The 20421-nt window shown below is 36.6% G+C and overlaps 1 protein-coding gene across 2 annotated transcripts in view; it reads left to right on the forward strand.

Moving 5' to 3' along the window:
• AEBP2 (AE binding protein 2) overlaps positions 1 to 20421 on the forward strand; it is a 136768-nt gene that overhangs the window by 25232 nt on the left and 91115 nt on the right. For both annotated transcript variants that reach the window (XM_057491931.1, XM_036889441.2), the window contains exons 3-4: positions 188 to 295; positions 20058 to 20244. In XM_057491931.1, the coding sequence (XP_057347914.1) occupies positions 188 to 295; positions 20058 to 20244 (295 nt within the window). The remainder of the gene's footprint in view (positions 1 to 187; positions 296 to 20057; positions 20245 to 20421) is intronic.

Here is a 20421-nt window from a genome sequence, read left to right on the forward strand (position 1 = left end):
GGGAGAAGGCTTAAAAACTCTGCCTCATACTGGAAGTTCAGAAAATTAACTACATTAGGTATTTTAACTGATTCACGCAGTAAATGGCTCTTTTTGTCAGTTGAAGATTTGCAACATGTTCATTTGAACTTAGAAGGAGTAAAACTGTTGAAATAAGTGATGAAAGTCATGGCTCTTTTTTTAACAGGTGTTTGTTTGCTTATGGAAAGGATGTAAAGTATATAACACTCCATCAACCAGTCAGAGTTGGTTACAGAGGCATATGCTGACACACAGTGGAGACAAACCTTTCAAGGTAAGTAAATGTGACGTTTCTTTAACTTCAACTTAAATTGGCATGTTTCTTAATAGGCACACTTTTGTTCTTCTAAAAATGTATGAAGGAACCATTTGTTTTAACATTCCTGTAGGTGTATGGAATTTAAAAAATACAGATGGAATTAAAGATAATTTAATCCGATTTTTAAAATTTGAAGAACAAAAATATTGTGAGGGAGAGGGTCTTGAAAATAGCTAGTGGGCACACCAATGACTTAAATGCTTGTCTTTAAAACTGGTGGCTCTTATTAATAGCTTGTGCTGTGCTTATGTTCTCACTGTCACAGCTTTATGACATTATATGTTTTTTTTTTTTTGGTAGATAATTATTTTTTATTGAAGGGTAGTTGACACACAGTATTACATTACATTAGTTTCAGGTGTACAACATAGTGATTCAACATTTATATACATGACAATTCTAGGTACCAGCTATCACCATACCAAGCTGTTAACAGTATCTTGACTATATTCCTTTTGCTATACATTACATCCTGGTTACTTATTTATTTTACAATTGGAAGTGTGTACTTTTTTTTTTTTTTTTTTGTGAGGCTATCTCTCATATTTATTGATCAAATGGTTGTTAACAACAATAAAATTCTGTATAGGGGAGTCAGTGCTCAATGCACAATCATTACTCCACCCCAAGCCTAATTTTCATCAGTCTTCAATCTTCTGAAGCATAACAAACAAGTTCTTACATGGAGAACAAATTCTTACATAGTGAATAAGTTACATGGTGAACAGTACAAGGGCAGTCATCACAGAAACTAGGTTTTGCTCATGCATTATGAACTATAAACAGTCAGTTCAGATATGAATACTCATTTGATTTTTATACTTGATTTATATGTGGATACCACATTTCTCCCTTTATTATTATTATTTTTAATAAAATGCTGAAGTTGTAGGTAGATACAAGATCAAGGTAGAAAACATAGTTTAGTGTTGTAAGAGAGCAAATGTAGATGATCAGGTGTGTGCCTGTAGACTATGTGTTAATCCAAGCTAAACAAGGGCAATAAAACATCCACGTATGCAGAAGATTTCTCTCAGTACGGGGGGTGAGGTTCTAAGCCTCACCTCTGTTGATCCCCAATTTCTCACCTGATGACCCCCCTGCGACTGTGCCTGTCTTAGGTTGTTCCTCCCTTGAGGAATCTTACCCGTCTCTGGCTAACCAGTATGACATTATATGTTATAGCTTTATGAAAAATATAATTCAGCCATTTTATTAGCAAATAACACTGATTATATGAGAAAATGATATTGTAGAAAATTAAAGGATTTGATTCCTTTACTCATTTGTGAGGTCATATTACTGAGCTTAATTATAAATTACTGTGTCAAATAGATGTATTCAGGAAAATCTATATAAAAAGCAAGTTTCTATTACATTTTTCATTTATTAAAAACTAAAATACTTTGATTTCTAATTACGGAAGACATATACCATAGAGATTAAAAGTGTTGTGTTTTAAGATTAAAATTTTGTGGGTATGTGTATCTTGCTTTTTTAACATACTTTATACTAAAGATATTTTCATATCAGTTCATAGAGAATATTCTCTGCCACCCCTTTTTAACAGCATTATAGTATTCCACTGTGTGGCTGTAGTAGCTTATTTTACCAAACTTGTATAGATTCTTGGGTTGTTCCTAGTCTTTTTGCTATTACAAATAGTGTTGCAGGGATGAATCTTTTAACATGTTATTTTTTACATGTATAATTAAAAATGTAGGAAAAATTCCCCCAAATGGTAAGAGTATGTGGGTCAAAGGCTATATAAGCTTTAGTGATTTTGATAAGTACTGCCAAATTGCCCTTCCTAGGGGTTGTGCCCATCATCAGTGTTAGAGCATCTGCCTTCCCTGCAGCCTTGCTAAGAAGGTGTCAACCTTCTGGATTTTTGCCAATCTAATAGATGAGAAATTGTATTCAAATGTAGTTTTAATATCCTTTCTTTCATTATGAGTGAAATTAGGCATCTTTTCATGTTTAACCATTTGGATTTCTTTTTCTTTCTTTATTCTTTTTAAAATAAATGGTCTCATTGAGCTTTCTCTTGGCATTTGGGTCTTACAACTTTAGCACTGTAGTCTTTTCTGTAGTTCACTACAGATTCTGGCCTAGACATTTAATGGAAGTGTACGATCTGGGATAGCTTTTTAAACTTTCTGTTATCAGGTACAGGATGTTGAAAATGAAAATATAAGTTCTCTGGAGAGCTGATAATAGTAGTTACCTCATAGATTGTATGGAATATATCCAATAAATGTAGGAGATTATTCTTCTTAAAGTAAAATAATCAGTTACTTTTCTTGTGTATACTTCCATATATTTTTCTTTAAGGCAACAGTTCTATTGCTGGCTGATTATATGTGCAGATTAATTTCAGAGCCTGTACAAATGGATTCCACCCCCCCCCTCCCCCCAAATACTTTTAGAAAGATTCCCATTGGAGATGGGGAAACAAATTGTCTTTAAAAGACAGAAGTTAAGGGTATGAATTTTTAAAATTAAAGTATCATTGATATGCAATCCTATGATAGTTTCAAATACACAAGAGTGGTTCAATATTCATCCATATTAAGCCCTCACCCCTTCTAGTGCAGTCACTGGTTTTCAGCGTAGTAAGATGTTACAGAATCAGTAACTGTATTTGCCATGCTGTACTGCAATCCCTGTGATCAACCTATATTGTGATTGTGAATTATTGTGCCCCTTACTTTCCTCCCCCTAACTGCTCCCTTTTGGTATTGTATGTGTGTTTTATTTTTATTTTTTATTAAAGTATCATTGATAGAACCTTAATGAAGGTTTCACATGAACAACATTGTTGTTTCAACATTCACCCATATTATCAAGTCCTCACCCCTCCATTGCAGTCACTGTCTATTAGTATAGTAAGATGCTAGAGTCATTACTTGTCTTCTCTGTGCTGTACTGCCTTCCCTGTGACCTACCTATATTGTGACTGCTAGTTATAATGTCCCTTAATCCCCTTCTTTCTGCCTCCCTAACTTCCCTCCCCGACTCTTTCCCTTTGGTAACCACTAGTCCCTTGGAGTGTGTGCATCTGCTGCTATTTTGTTCCTTCAGTTTTGCTTTGTTTTTATACTCCACAAATGAGTACAGTCATTGTCTTTCTCCACATGGCTTATTTCACTGAGCAAAATACCCTCTAGCTCCATCCATTATATTACAAATGGTAGGATTTCTTTTCTGTTTATGGCTGAATAATCCATTGTATATATGTACCATATCTTCTTTATTCCTTAATCTATTGATGGACACTTAGGTTGTTTCCATATCTTGCCTATTGTAAATAGTGTTGCGATAAACATAGGGGTGCATATGTCTTTTTGAATTCAGGGATCTTGTTTTCTTTGGGTAAATTCCTAGGAGTGGAATTCCTGGGTCAAATGGTATTTCTGTTTTTAGTTTCTTGAGGCACTTCCATATTGCTTTCCACAATGGTTGAACTAATTTACATTCCCACCAACATTGTGGGTGGGTTTCCCTTTATCTACATCCTCACCAGCATTTGTTGTTTCCTGTCTTTTGGATGTTGGTCATCCTAACTGGTGTGAGGTGATACCTCATTGTGGCTTTAATTTGCATTTCCCTGATGATCAGTGATGTGGAGCATCTTTTCATGTGCCTGTTGGCCATCTGAATTCTTCGGAGAAGTGTCTGTTCAGATCCTCTATCCATTTTTTAATTGAGTTACCATGTATTTTGGGTGTTAAGGTGTGTGAGTTCTTTATATATTTTGGATGTTAATTCCTTATTGGTTAAGTCGTTTAAGAATATATTCTCCAGTATTGTACAGTGTCTTTTTGTTCTGTCGATGGTGTCTTGTTGTAAAGAAGCTTTTTAGTTGATGTAGTCCCACTTGTTCTTTATTTTGTTACCCTTGCCCTAGGAGATGCATTCAGGAAAAAGTTACACATGTTTATATTCAAGAGATTTTTGCCTATGTTTTCTTCTAAGAGTTTATGGCTTCATAACTTACATTCAGGTCTTTGATCCATTTTGTATTTACTTTTGTTTATGGAGTTAAGACAATAATCCAGTTTTATTCTCTTACATGTAGCTGCTACTCCTGCTTTTTTCTCCCTATTATTTGCATGAAATATCTTTTTCCATCCCTTCACTTTTAGTCTGTGTATGTCTTTGGGTTTGAAGTGAGTCCCTTGTAGGCGGCATGTAGATGGGTCTTGTTTTTTTATCCATTCTGTAAGTCTCTGTCTTTTGATTGGTGCATTCAGTTTATTTACATTTAGGGTGATTATTGATTGATAGATACTGGCTTTGTAGGCTTTACATTTGTGGTTACCAAAGGTTCAAGGGCAGCTTCCTTACTATCTAACAGTCTAACGTAATTCACTTATTACTCTATTTCAAACACAATCTAAAGGTTCTTTTTCCCCCTCCCCTTCTTCCTCCCCCTCCTCCACTCTTTGTATATTAGGTGTCATATTCTGTACTCTGTGTATCCCTTGACTAACTTTGTGAGTAGTTGATTTAATTCTGTATTTGCATAGTAATTAATTGGTCTACTACCTTTATTGTGGGTTTATTTTCTTTGGTGACAGCTATTTAGCCTTAGGAGCATTCCCATTTAGAGAAGTCTCTTTAAGATATCTTGGAGAAATGGTTTGGTGGTGGTGAATTCCCTCAGCTTTTGCATATCTGGAAATTATTTAATCTCTGCTTCAAATTTAAATGGTAATCTTGCTGGGTAGAGTATTCTTGGTTGGAGGCCTTCTGTTTCATTGTATTAAATACATCATGCCACTCCCTTCTGGCCTGTAAGGTATCTGCTGAGAAGTCTGCTGATAGCCTGATGGGCTTTCCTTTATAAGTAATCTTTTTTCTCTCTATGGCTGCTTTCAGTACTTTCTCCTTGTCCTTGATCTTTGCCATTTTAATTATTGTATGTTTTTGTGTTGTCTTCCTCTAGGGCTCCTTGTGTTGGGTGATCTCTGTACTTCCATGACCTGTGTGATTATTTCCGTTGCCAGATTGGGGAAGTTTTCAACAGTTATTTCCTCAGACTTTCTATCCCTTTGTCTCTCTCTTCTTCTTCTGGTACCCCTATGATGCGAATATTGTTCCGTTTGGATTGGTCACACAGCTCTCATTATTCTTTCATTCATAGAGACCCTTCTACTCTGTTCCTCAGCCTCTTTGTTTTCCTGTACTCTAATTTGTTTCATTTACTCTCTCTACCTCATCTAATCTACTTTTAAATCCCTCCATTGTCTGTTTCATTTGAGGTACTGTATTTTTCAAATTTTCTGTGTCTTTGTTGAAGTCCCCCCTGAGATCTTGAATATTTTTCTGTAAGTCCATGAGCATGTCGATTACTTTTGAAATCTTTATCAAGGAGATTGGTGATTTCATTTTCACCAAGTCCTCTTTCTGGTATTTTTTCTTGAATTTTTGTTTGGACCAGATTCCTCTGTCTTTTCATTTTTATTTTTAGTGTTTTCCTGTGGGATAATAGATTTGTGTAGGAGGTGCCATCTAATGCCCAGAAGGCCAGTTTCCTGTGTGGGAACCCCAGCTGTTGGCCTGCGTGGGTGTGTGCAGAGGGTCTGTCTCGCTCATGGTGTTCAGATTTCAGGTAGGCTTTGTGGGCTGTCAACTGAACATGGGTGGGGGAGACTACTCACTGGAGCTGCTGTTCGGGCCTGCTGTGATGGTGGGGGTGCTGGCGTACAGGACTGGTGCCTGCCAGGAGGAAAGAGCTCCTGTGTCTGGTTCTTGCACTCAGCTCCCAGCTGGCTCAAAGTAGGGTTGAGCAGGCTGGGGGTCTCCCCCTTCTTACTTGGGTGTAAAGCTTGATTTCACTGCCGGGCAGGCTGCGCGTCACTGTGAGGAGACTCTAGGCTGTGTTGCCGGAGAAAGGGATGGGGTGTCTGAAGCCCCTGAGGGCTCCCAACCTTCTGGGCTGAGGGCAGGCTTGGGAGGTATTGTCCACCTAACCTATCTCCTAAACAAAGAGCCTTGTGCAATCCTTGCTCTTCTGGCGCCTCTCTCTCTGCTGGAAAGTCTTTCAAACTGCCCTCTCTGCTTTCTTTCTTAGAGGGGCCGGTAGAGCGTGCCTGTTCTCCACAGGTGGCTGGGATCAGCCTCCCCGACTCTTCTGCCCGTCTCTATTGCCCAGTCCCACCAATCACCAGGGCACCATGCAATGTGGGCTTGTGTTCCCGGAGCAGATCTCCAGGGCCAGGTGTTCCAGGTCCTGGGTTTCTACTCCCTCCCTTGTTTGTTCCTCTTCCTCACCACCTGTGAGCCGGGGCCAGGGGAGGGCTTGAATCTTACTGGCTCGTGGCTTTGTCACCTCACTCTTTTCTGTAGGGTCTTTACTTCTACCCCAGATGTAGGTGAGCAGTTCTGCAGTCTTCAGGTTGACTTTAGGCCTAGTTGTATTTACTGTGTTTTCATGTTCTATGGGACTTCGTGAGGAGGTTTTTGCCTTGTCTTCCTACACTGCTGTTTTTTTCCTGTCTCCTTTGTGTGTTTAAAATATTTTATTACAGAAAATTCGAAACATGTAAAATCAGAAATATAATGACTTCCTTTGTATCACCTGGCTTCAACAGTTGTGGCCAGATTAATTTCATTTATTCCCTTGCTCATGTCCTTGCACTACCACCCCCACCACAGACTTTTTTCTTTTTTTTAATTGATGCACCGTCTTATTTTCATTTCAGGTATACAGCACAGTGCTTCAACGGTATTATTAAATCCTTATCCCCACTAGTGCAGTTACTATCTTTGTCAACATAGAAAGATGTTGCAGAACCTTGGCTGCATTCTCCATGCTGTAACACTATCCCCATGACCAGCCTACATTATGATTGAGAATTTTTGTGTCCCATTATCCCCCTTATCCTCCCTTCCCACTTACTCCACCATCCCACCCTTCCCTCCGTGGTCACCACCAGTCCCTTCTTAGTGTCTGTGAGTCTAGTGCTGTTTTGGTCCTTCTGTTTCGCTTTGTTTTTGTATTCCACAAGTAAGTGAATTTATGGGACATTTGTCTTTCTCCACCTGCCTTATTTCACTGAGCATAATACCCTCTAGATCCATCCATGTTGATACAATAGCAGGATTTTTCTTTTTATGGCTGAATAATTTTCCAGTGGGTATATTTACCACATCTTTTTTATCCATTCATCTGTTGATGGACACTTAAGTTGCTTCCAGATCTTGCCTGTCTTAAATAATGCAGCAATAAACAAAGGGTGCATATATCTTTTTGGATCTGGAATTTTGTTTTCTTCAGGTAAATTGCCAGGAGTGGAATTGCTGGGTAGAATGGTATTTCTGTTTTTAAATTTTTGAAGAATCTTCATACTGCTTTCCACAGTGGCTGCACCAGTTTACATTCCCTCCAACAGTTGTAGGGGTCCTCCAACAGAGAAAAGGGGTCCCTTTTCTGCATATCCTCATCAACACTTGTTATTTCTTGTCTTTTGGATAGTGGCCATTCTGACTGGTGTTAGTTGGTATCGCATTATGATTTTGCTGTACATTTCCCTGGTGATTAGGGATGTGGAAGATCTTTTCATGTGCCTGTTGGCCATCTGTATTTCTTCTTTGGAGAAATGTCTGTTCAGCTCCTCCACCAATTTTTTAATTGGGTTATTTGTTTCTTTGTTGTTGAGGCTCTTTATATATTTTGGATGTTAACCTGTTTCTGGATAAATCATTTACAAATATATTCTCCTATACTGTGGGATGCTTTTTTGTTATGATGATGGTGTACTTTGCTGTAAAGAAGCTTTTTAGTTTGATGGAGTCCCACTTAACTCATTTTTTATTTTGTTTCCCTTGCCCAAGGAGATATGTGCAGGAAAAATTGCTCATATTTATGTTCAAGAGATTTTTGCCTACATTTTCTTGTAAGAGTTCTATGGTGTCATGTCTTAAATGCAGGTCTTTGATCCATTTCAAATTTAATTTTGTGTATGGAGGTAGGCGGTAATCCAGTTTCATTCTCTTAAATGTAGCTGCCCAGTTTTCCCAACACCAGGTATTGAAGAGGCTGTCTTTTCCCCATTGTATATTAATGGTTCCTTTATCATATATTAATTGGCCCCATATATGTGTGGGTTTATATCTGGCCTTTCTATTCTGTTCCACTGATCTATGGGTCTGTTTTTATGCCAGTACCATCTTGATTTGATTACTGTAGCTTTGTAGTAGAGCTTGAAGTCAGGGGGTGTAATCCACCTGGCTTTATTCTTCTTTCTCAGGATTGCTTTGGCCATTCGGAGTCTTTGGTGGTTCCATATGAATTTTAGAACTATTTGTTCTAGTTCATTGAGAAATGCTGTTGGTATTTTGATAGGGATTGCATTGAATCTGTAAATTGGCTTTAGGCAGGATGGACATTTTGAGAATATTATTCTTCCTATCCCATGATCAAGGGATAGATTTCCACTTATTTCTTTGATTTGTTTCATGAGTGTCATATATAATTTTCAGAGTAAAGGTCTTTGACCTTGTTAGGTTTATTCCTAGGTGTTTTATTCTTTTTGATGTCATTGTAAATGGAGTTGCTTTCCTGATTTCTCTCTTTTTTAAAAAAATTTTGTTATCATTAATCTGCAATTACATAAAGAACATTATGTTTACTAGGCTCCCCCCTTCACCAAGTCCCCCCCACAAACCCCATTACAGTCACTGTCCATCAGCGTAGTAAGATGCTGTAGAATCACTACTTGTCTTCTCTGTGTTGCGCAGCCCTCCCCATGCCCCCTCCCCATTATATATGCTAATCGTAATGCCTCCTTTCTTTTTCCCCACCCATATCCCTCCCTTCCCAGCAATCCTCCCCAGTCCCTTTCCCTTTGGTTACTGTTAGTCCATTCTTGGGTTCTGTGATTCTGCTGCTGTTTTGTTCCTTCAGTTTTTCCTTTGTTCTTATACTCCACATATGAGTGAAATCATTTGGTACTTGTCTTTCTCCGCCTGGCTTATTTCACTGAGCATAATACTCTCTAGCTCCATCCATGTGGTTGCAAATGGTAGGATTTGTTTTCTTCTTATGGCTGAGTAATATTCCATTGTGTATATGTACCACTTCTTTATCCATTCATCTACTGATGGACACCTAGGTTGCTTCCATTTCTTGGCTATTGTAAATAGTGCTGTGATAAACATAGGGGTGCATCTGTCTTTTTCAAACTGGAGTGCTGCGTTCTTAGGGTAAATTCCTAGAAGTGGAATTCCTGGGTCAAATGGTAAGTCTATTTTGAGCATTTTGAGGAACCTCCATACTGCTTTACACAATGGTTGAACTAATTTACATTCCCACCAGCAGTGTAGGAGGGTTCCCCTTTCTCCACAACCTTGCCAACATTTGTTGTTGTTTGTCTTTCGGATGGTAGTGATCCTTACTGGTGTGAGGTGATATCTCATTGTGGTTTTAATTTGCATTTCTCTGATGACTAGTGATGTGGAGCATCTTTTTATGTGTCTGTTGGCCATCTGAATTTCTCCTTTGGAGAACTGTCTGTTCAGCTCCTCTGCCCATTTTTTAATTGGATTATTTGCTTTCTGTTTGTTGAGGTGTGTGAGCTCTTTATATATTTTGGATGTCAACCCTTTATCAGATCTGTCATTTATGAATATGTTCTCCCATACTGTAGGGTACCTTTTTGTTCTATTGATGGTGTACAGAGGCTTTTTAACTTGACATAGTCCCATTTGTTCATTTTTGCTTTTGTTTCCCTTGCCTGGGGAGATAGGTTCATGAAGAAGTCGGTCATATTTATGTCCAAGAGATTTTTGCCTATCTTTTTTTCTAAGAGTTTTATGGTTTTATGACTTACATTCAGGTCTTTGATCCATTTTGAGTTTACTTTTGTGTATGGGGTTAGACAGTGATCCAGTTTCATTCTCTTACATGTAGCTGTCCAGTTTTGCCAGCACCATCTGTTGAAGAGACTATTTCCCCATTGTATGTCCATGGCTCCTTTATCATATATTAATTGGCCATCTGTGTTTAGGTTAATGTCTGGAGTCTCTATTCTGTTCCACTGGTCTGTGGTTCTGTTCTTGTGCCAGTACCCAATTGTTTTGATTACTGTGGCTTTGTAGTAGAGCTTGAAGTTGGGGATCGAGATCCCCCCCCACTTTATTCTTCCTTCTCAGGATTGCTTTGGCTATTTGGGGTCTTTGGTGTTTCCATATGAATTTTTGAACTATTTGTTCCAGTTCATTGAAGAATGCTGTTGGTAATTTGATAGGGATTGCATCAAATCTGTATATTGCTTTGGGCAGGATGGCCATTTTGACGGTATTAATTCTTCCTAGCCAAGAGCATGAGATGAGTTTCCATTTGTTAGTGTCCTCTTTAATTTCTCTTAAGAGTATCTTATAGTTTTCAGGGTATAGGTCTTTCACTTCCTTGGTTAGGTTTATTCCTAGATATTTTATTCTTTTTGATGCTATTGTGAATGGAATTGTTTTCCTGATTTCTTTTTCTATTAGATCATTGTTAGTGTATAGAAAAGCCGCAGATTTCTGTGTTAATTTTGTATCCTGCCACTTTGCTGAATTCCGATATTAGTTCTAGTAGTTTTGGAGTGGAGTCTTTAGGGTTTTTTATGTACAATATCATGTCATCTGCAAATAGTGACAGTTTAACTTCTTCTTTACCAATCTGGATTCCTTGTATTTCTTTGTTTTGTCTAATTGCTGTGGCTAGGACCCCCAGTACTATGTTGAATAACAGTGAGGAGAGTGGGTATCCCTGTCTGATTTCTCTTTTTTGTATTTCATTCTTAGTATATAGGAATGGACAGATTTCTGCATATTGATTTTGTATCCTGCAACTATGCTGAATCCAGTTGTTCTAATGGTTTTTTCATGGAGTCTTTAGGGTTTTCTATATATAATACCATGTCATCTACAGGTAGTGACAATTTAACTTCTTCCTTACCAGTTTGGATGCCTTTTATCTCTTTGTGGTGTCTGTTCTGGCTAGGACCTCCAATACTATATTGAATAAAAGTGGGGAGAGTGGGCATCCTTGTCTTGTTCCTGATCTTAGAGGAAAACCTTTCAGCTTTTCACCATAAAGTATAATGTTAGCTGTGCACTTGTTACATGTGGCCTTTATTATGTTGAGGTATGTACTCTCTATGCCCATTTTGTTGAGGGTTTTTATCATGAGTAGATGTTGAATTTTATCACATGCTTTTTCAGCATCTATTGAGATGATCGTGTGATTTTTATCGTTTGTTAATGTGGTATATGATATATATATTTATGAATATTATACCATCCTTTCATCCCTTGAATAAATCCCCCTTGGTTGTGATGGATGATCTTTTTGATATACTTTTGAATTTGGTTTGCTGATATTTTGTTGAGGATCTTTGCATCTGTGTTCATCAGGGATATTGGTCTGTAATTTTCTTTCTTTCTTTTTTTTTTTTTTTGTGGTGTATTTGTCTGGTTTTTTAATTTTATTTATGTGTGGTGTATTTATTAGAGTGCTGCTGGCCTAGAATGAGTTTGGAAGTGTTCCCTCCTCTTCTACTTTTTGGAATAGTTTTAGAAGGATGGTTGTTATTTCTTCTTTAAATGTTTGGTAGAATTTAGCTGTGAAGCCATCTGGGTCTGAAATTTTGTTTGTTGGGAGTGTTTTGATTATTACCATTTCAATTTCATTGCTGGTAATTGGTCTGTTCAGATTTTTTATTCTTCCTGGGTCAGTTTTGGAAGGTTGTATTTGTCTAGGAAGTTGTCCATTTCTTCTGGGTTATCCAATTTATTGGCATGTAGTTTTTCATAGTATTTTCTAATAAATCTTTGTATTTCTGTGGTATCTGTTGTGATACTACTCCTTCTTTGTTTCTGAGATGAGAGGCCTGTTATCTGCTTTTTGACATGCCTTCCACTTTAGTTGAATCATTTCTAGCTTTTGCTTTTTAAGTGAGAAACATGCTACTCTTACTTTTGCTTGAACAGTTAAGAGACCATTGTAGGGTTATTAATTGGCCGAATTTCAATATTGCGTCTCAGGGAATATGTTCCCCATTAGGAGAAGTTTTAGTATCCATTGGTGAGTTTTGTCTGAATTAAGTGTTGCTATGAGGGGTACAAATAAGTATTTTTTCTGTCTTCCCATTCACATTTATCAGTATTTTACTTACAAAACTTCATGTTCTTTTTCTATTGTTCAAATCATCTATCTACAGAGTGGGCTACATGTGTACTTATTTTATTCCTTGGTTTATACTCCATGACTATCATTTGATGCTCATCTAATACAGATTTTTATATATTGAATTTAAGCTGTTTCTGCTTAATGACTTCTAGGGCAACTTGTCTAAAGATTTGAATGGTAAGTGTCTCTATCGGAGTATTAATGGCAAAGGCTAGAAACTGGATGTCAATGAGATCTGACTGACTTGATATGGAGAAAAAAAAGTCATCGATGCATAATTAATATTTAAATTATTTTTCTTAATAAGGTAGTATCAGATGAAAATAATTCATCATGTCAGCTCATTATGAAATTTTGGTGTTGTAAAATGAAACATACTCCTTAAATGCAAATATGGTTTCTTTGCCAAGGGTTTTTATATTTATCTTTGATAGTTAAAATTCAGTGATTATTCCTAGATAAGATGTCCCTACCCCCTTGTTCGCTTTGTCATGTATGTATACCTCTGTTTTATACGTACATTTAGAGTTTGTGGGAAAGGGAATTTGCTGGTGCTGTTTTGTTAAACGCAGTGAAATATTTTAATTATTAAAGGTTTGGAAAGCATCACATGTATTTATAGTACTAGGATTCTGGGATTCTTTAAGCTTCTTTTTTTTTTTCTTTAATTGTGGTTTTGCTTCTTGTTAGTTATCTGGTGTTAAGCTTTATTACAGCTACAAACCCACCATGCTTAGAAATACTTAACTGAAAAAAAGAAAAATTGGTTACATACAGCATGTTTTGGTAATTATTTTGATTTCCTTTTCCTTACCTCATTACCAACATGGCAGTGGTTTGTCTGGCTAAATTTATAAATTTTAGAAATTATGTCATACTTTTCAGGTAAGCTCAGTAGTTTTACTTTCTTTCCACACACATTTTTCCCCTACTCTAATATTTCTGTTTTTCTTTTGAATATAGTATGTATAGTCATTTCATTGCCTTGATTTAATTTATTATAACTTTCTCTAAGTAATTAGTCTCCTATAGCTAACCTGATGGACTCCTTCTGTATGTGATTGAGATATTTGAATAACTTCTCACTGTGATTGAGTAGGGCTTGAAAAACTCAGACTCTCTTTTAAGCCTGTTATATGAAATAGCCAATCTTTTTAGGTGTCCTGGAATTAAGAATCTAGCCTAAACTGCTGATACAGGAAAAAGAAATTTTACCAAATCAGACTTACACGCTTACATCCTTACCACCATAGATGGCTCATAGGCCTACAGGCAGATACTGGTATTTCGTTACAGGACATAGTGAGTGATACTACATTACAGCATTCATTATGCTGGGTGATGAAATAATTTCCTTGTTCAGTTACTTTATGACCTGTTTTATAATGGTAGTTGATGCTGACAATTTTTAAAATCTTTAACTTTTTTTTCAGCTTTTTTGAGGTAGAATTGATCAAGTTGTAAGATATTTAAACTATACATTGTGATGATTTGATATGTGTATACAATTGTGAAAGCATTCCCTCCATCTAGTTAATTAACACATCCATCAAAATACACACCCACATTTTTGGTGAGAATCTTGCTTTTCAGCTGACACTGACTGTAATAATGCAGAACTTTTAAACACCCTGTTCTGATGTATTTCTTTAATTCTCCTTTGCAATTCTCCTTTGCCTTTTTCTTTGTGTGTGTCTGTGTATTTGCAGTTCTCATGTTCCTTAGCCTTGGCAGCCAATTTTTAGGAGACTTCTAAGGACCAAATATGGTACACTTTGAGTATAAATAAGGAAAACAGCTGCAGTGATTATCATGATACTAAAAAACAGAAAATGATTCCCATCCCCCACCCCCCAAAAGAAAAAGTAAAGAAAATTCATTTGGTCACTGTTGGAGAAGAGTAGGCATCTGGAAAGCTGCTAAGAATCAAGAGGTAGTTCTTCCTTTACTAAATGAACTGTGTCACTGGGTGTCCAAGTCCTGGTGCCTGAGTTGCACCCATGACCAATTATTGCTGTGGCTTGCTACCAGTCATTGCTGTATTTAAAAAAAAATCAAGTGATTTGGATGTACACTCAGGCTAAGAACCTTTGTTCCTATAAGATATTTCTCTTATGTGGGATCTTATAAGAGAAATATCACTTACTATATCCTAGATGAACTTTGTTATAAGAGCTGATACTAAACATTTCTTTAGTAATTGTGTTTATTTAGTGTTCTTTGAAAAGGGAAAAAAAGCATAGAGGAAGAAAGGTCTATGTTGTGTTTATTTACTGTGTGCATGTTGTATATGGGATCTTGTTTTTATTAACTTGCATTTCTTCCCTGGCTCTCCTTGGTACCACACCTGCCTGTCCTTCATCTCCCACCCCTATGCCCAAATTCACTGGCTGCTCTTTCCTAGTCTGGTGGGTTGGCTTCAGGTCTACTTGACTTCTAAATGTTGGAGAATGCTCCCTTCTCTTAAAAGTTCTCACCCTAGGTGATCTCATCTAGTCCTTTCACTTATGTTCCGATTACTCCCAGATGTTCATCTCTAGCTCTAACAATATTCCTTCTTGGATTCTAGAATAGAATATTTGGATTGGATGCCCAGTAGAAATTCTGAACTTAACATGTACAGAATCTTGACATTCTATTCCATAGTTCTACTCTAGACTCAGTGTGTGTTTACTATGGTTTTAAGAGCCCTGCATTATTCTGGATTCCTTTGTTCCCCTTAAGTGCATTAGCAAATCCGATCAATTTGACCCAGTATTATTTTGAATGATTATTCTCATCCTATTCTTCTGTTGCCTATTCATCTTTTATGGATCTGTTAATCACACTTCTATTTGAAATCTGTGATAACTTCTTATCCTCTCCAGATTAAAATCCCTCTTCTTAGCATGATGCATAATATGCCTTCACAAATGATACTTACTTGCTTCACTACTCCCCTTTTTTGTACCCTTGCTCTGTACCTTCAAAGGAAATTGTATCTAGTCATACTGTACTGCTTTTGTTCTCAAATTGGTCACATTTTACCTTCTTTGTGGTTTTGTATAGGCTGTGCTTTCTGCCTGGAATTTCTGAAGAAGGCCATTTAGTTTGAAAAATTTCAGATTCACAGAAAAGTTGCAAAGACAGTACAGAGAGTACCCTGTAGCTTCACCCACTTTGTTTCTCCCAGTGTCATCTCACATTACTGTGGTACGTTTGTCAAAACTAAGAAATAAAAAATTCTACCCAGAATGCTTTCCTTTAGGTCAGCTGCTAATCAATGCTACCATATTTTCTATGAAACTGGTGTTTTCTGTTCTGTTGCAGTACTGTAGATTCTCGTAGACTTCTGGGGCTATAAATAGGAGTAAGTCTGTACTAGCAAAGACAGTCTTAGTAGTATTGCTTCATTAAAACAAATCTGTTTGAAGAAAGCCAGTAATTCCATGTTTCAGATTTTAGAACAGCTACTTGTTGCTGGTAGCCAACACAAGTAGAGTATTTCAGTGAATTTGGGAGATAGAACATTGAAAACACTGATTGTCCAACAACCATATTTTTCTCTAATTGTTGAGATGTGTAGCTTTTTCATGAAATCACCATGTGTGGTGGCTTGAGTGTAGGGATCATTGTATGTGTGGATGAAAACATAAATATTTGAACATATAAAATCACACTCAGCCCCATAAAACACTGATGTCTTTAAGAGGAATGAAGGTACTAAGGCCTTTTGAGGCAACAGCAGATTTGTCTCCTAACTTGTCTTGGTATATATTCTGTGAGTGGAATATTAATTAGATGATGATTAAAATTATTTTCTCTTTTAGGGTAAAAGAATTTGCATTTAAGTGAAGTGTGTGATTCCATTATATTTCTTTTTAATAAAGGTACTCTTTCTCTCATTCTAAATTTTCGTTGCACTTAACGTTTTCCTTTTTAGATCCTTTCATGATTCTTGACTGATGAGTGATCAAAGTCAAAGATAAAATAATTTTCTGTTAGAATTCTCATTATTAATTTCATTTCCAGAGCACTGAATCATTGCTGATTAAAATAAACCTGTGATATTTACTCTCAGTTCTAGACGCTCCCAGGGCCTATTTGTAGTCTTGAAGTATCCTAGGATGAAATGAGTCTACTAGCCTACTAGGACCCTTGTAATTAAGGATAATCCTTGGTGGAGTCATTGAAGTCCCTCTGAATTTAAACCTGAGGGCTTGAGTCTGAACTATTGTTTTCATCTCTGACTTCATTATTGCCAGGTAGCTGTTCTAAAATTTTAAGTGTGGAGTTTTTCAGCAAATTTGTTTTACTATCCAATATGAAACTGGGAACCCGAAGGCAAAGACTGTCTTATTTATATTGTATTCTTTGTAGTAACTGACAAATGGGCCACAAAAGATGCTTTTTTAATGTATGTTTTTAGAGTAGGGATTAACAAATACAGAGGTGATATCTTCTGAGATTGAAAAGTAAGAAAAAAAAGTGTTGTATGGCTTAGTCTGTGACACTACTGTATAATAGAAATATGCATGAACCAAATATGTCATTTAAAATTTTCCAGTGCTACATTAAAATATTAGATGAAAATAATTTAATGTCTTTGGCTTATTTAGAACCATTGCATTTCTATATCAACATTTTACCAGTGTACAAAATTCATGAAATGTTTTGCTCTTTTTTTTGGTTCTAACTCTTCCAAATTTGGTGTGTATGTTATACTTAACACTTGTAAGTTTGAACTAGTCACATTTCAGTAGTTTTGTGTCCAATGCCTCATATGTATTGGAGAATACAAAACTAACCCATTGAAGTAATTCTCTTTAAAGTACTCTCAATTCAGATGTTGTCCACTTGATCTGTATTTAGATTTCACAAAGTATGCAATTGTAGTAGATTCACTATACTGAAGTTCTTCCAAACATGCCTAAATTTTTTCACTAGTGAAATTGAGTACCGGTTTTTAAATTAAAACTTAAAACAGTTATGAAGGAGGTACAAATAAAAACCACAATGAGTTACCACTACATACTCACTAGGATGGTTTTAATAAAGTAAATGGAAAATAACAAGTATTTTTGGCAAGGATGTGGAACTAATGTTTATATAACATTGTGAATACACTAAATACCACTGAATTGTACACTTTAAAATGGTACGTTATGTGAATTTCTCTTCAAATAATTTATAAAAATTAATATAAATTAAAGTAAAAATTCAGTTTCTTAGTAAGCCTTAACAGTTAAGTAGCAGTTGTTCTCTGTTAATGTGGTAATCTATAGAAGATGGAGACTTTAAAAGCATTGTTCTTTTTTGGCACTCAGAATTTGTATAGCAAGTTTGTAAATTCTTAGAATTCAGTAACCATTAGATGCTAAATTTCTCATGGTCAGAATCTGTATCTGAATGTTCTTGATGCAGGCTGAAGGACCACACTATTGATAGGGTTGTTTTAAGAGTAAGAGTTAAATGAAATACTAATTTTAAAGCACCAGATATGACGAACTGCTTCTTTTCAGCATTCTCATAGCACTCTGTGCCTTACCCTAGACTATAGTCCTTTGAAGTTGTCACTTTGTATGCATGTCTTGCTGACCATGTGTAAGATCCTTCAGGGTAAGAAATGTATCATATTCATCCTTTTATTCCTAATATCTTACATAGTGCTGGACATGAAATACATAAGTATTTGAACTAAAACCTGAATCATTCCTCTGCCTCTTAAATAGTATGCATTAAGAATGGGCAAAGACTTTTTGGTAATGCTGAGTGCCATTAGAGACCCCCAAATTTCTCTTGTATATTAAAATAAATAGGATAATTATTAATATGTAATGGAGCTTGCTGTGAAATGTTTCAGCCAGCGTCAGTTTTATCAGAATCCATAAGCAGTTCAATTATGCTGATATTTTTAAGAAAGATCAGTGATTTGCAAGATGGTTCTGTGTGTGTGTGTGTGTTTGTGTGTGTGTGTGTGTGTGTGTGTGTGTGTGTGTGTGTGTGTGTGTGTGTGTGTTTATAAAAGTTATGTTCCTGCCTTCAAAATACATGGAAAGGATGAGTTGGGATAAATATTTTAATATGCAGTGAAAGTATAAGGCTGTCCTCACAGGCGGATGAGCTTCTTTTTACCTGGGCCAATTGAGAGAGACTTTGTGAATAAACGTTAAATGTCTTCAAATAAAGGATTGTATTGTGTTTTTATAATTTTAAAATGAGAGAGGTGCCCGGATTGAAAGAGCCTGAGAGGATGCAGATTTTCTGTGGTGCTGTCTATATAAAACTAGTGTAAGTTGAACTACATAGGGGTAATGTGATGGAGGTATTTGGTGTTAAAAATGACAGATTTGCATGCTTGGAGTTTAGTTTTCAGTTCAGAAAATAAATAAGTTGGCTAAGTTACTAATGGAAAACCACCAGAAATTCAGCTGTAGTTTCTGATGTTTGTGGATCATTTTCGAAAATGGTGTTTTTTGTTGTTGTTGTTCTTTTTTATGAAAGTATCATTGATATACGATCAGTGGTTCAACATTCCCCCATACTACCAAATCCTCACCCCTTCTAGTGCGATCACTGTCCATCAACGCAGTAAGATGTTATAGATACATTCTCCGTCTTGTACTACCATCCCACCGACCACTGTGATTGTGAATTATTGTGCGCCTTAATCCCCTTCTCCCACCCCTTCCATCTCCAGCTCCTTCCCTTTGGTAACCACTAGTCCCTTCTCAGTGTCTGTGAGTCTACTGCTGTTTTGTTCGTTCTGTTTTGCTTTGTTTTTATACTCCACAAATAAGTATTTGTTTTTCTCCACCTGGCTTATTTCACTGAGCATAATGCCCTCCAGATCCATTGATGGTGTTGTACCTGGCAGTATTTCTTTTTTTTTTTTTTATGGCCGAATAATATTCCATTGTGCATATGTACCACATTGATCTGCCAGATGACTTGGGTACTTATTAACCTTTTGTTTTCTCAATCTTGGAAAGGCAGAGGGTAAAAAGGGAATATTTAATGAAATAATGACTCACCTTGAGTGTATCTTCTCTGAGAGGCTAGCACCAGTAGTTTAAAAGTCAGTATTACTGTGTTTCTTTCCTGTTACAACAGTACAAAGCAGTAGGGAGGTTGCTGAAGGTTTTAAAGTAGTGTATGTTTTAGGATATAATAGTCTTAATAATCCAGGAGTCCAACAAGTATTGTGAGGATATCTGATGCTTCGATGAAAAAGCAACTTACTGCTCCTCATAAAAGTGATTAATTCAAAACCAGATTTTCTGGTAAGAAGATTCCACTGTTTTTGTCTTATATGTAATGGGAAAAGTAGAAAACTGGGGAATCGTGAAACTTGAGTTTTTTCCCCAGCTCTGCCACTCTGCCTGATGGGTATTATTTTGGGCAACTTATAAAATGAAAGGGCCCTTTATAGTTCTTTCTAGAACTAATTATATAGCATTACTGATTTACATCTGACAATGCAAGAGCTTTAGTCATTTATATCAAGCTTGTGCCCTCCAAGCATCCCTGACACCCTCTTTTCTTCTCATCTAGTGTGTTGTCGGCGGCTGCAATGCCAGCTTTGCCTCTCAGGGAGGGCTAGCTCGCCATGTTCCCACCCACTTCAGTCAGCAGAACTCCTCAAAGGTTTCCAGCCAGCCAAAGGCCAAAGAAGAATCTCCTTCTAAAGCTGGAATGAACAAAAGGAGGAAATTAAAGAACAAAAGACGACGCTCATTACGTAAGTTTTCACTGAAAATCTGTATGTATTAGATGGCATCTGTTTATATCCTGGGTTTCCATGTAAATTCAGTTTTTACCATTCTTCAACTCTGCTTGTCTAGTTTTGCTGTCAGTAGATAGATCCCTGTATGTCAGTGTGAGAACTAGAGAGAGACCTATGTTTTATTTGTAGTAG

The sequence above is a fragment of the Manis pentadactyla genome, chromosome 14 (assembly GCF_030020395.1).
Source record: "Manis pentadactyla isolate mManPen7 chromosome 14, mManPen7.hap1, whole genome shotgun sequence".
NCBI lineage: Eukaryota > Metazoa > Chordata > Mammalia > Pholidota > Manidae > Manis > Manis pentadactyla.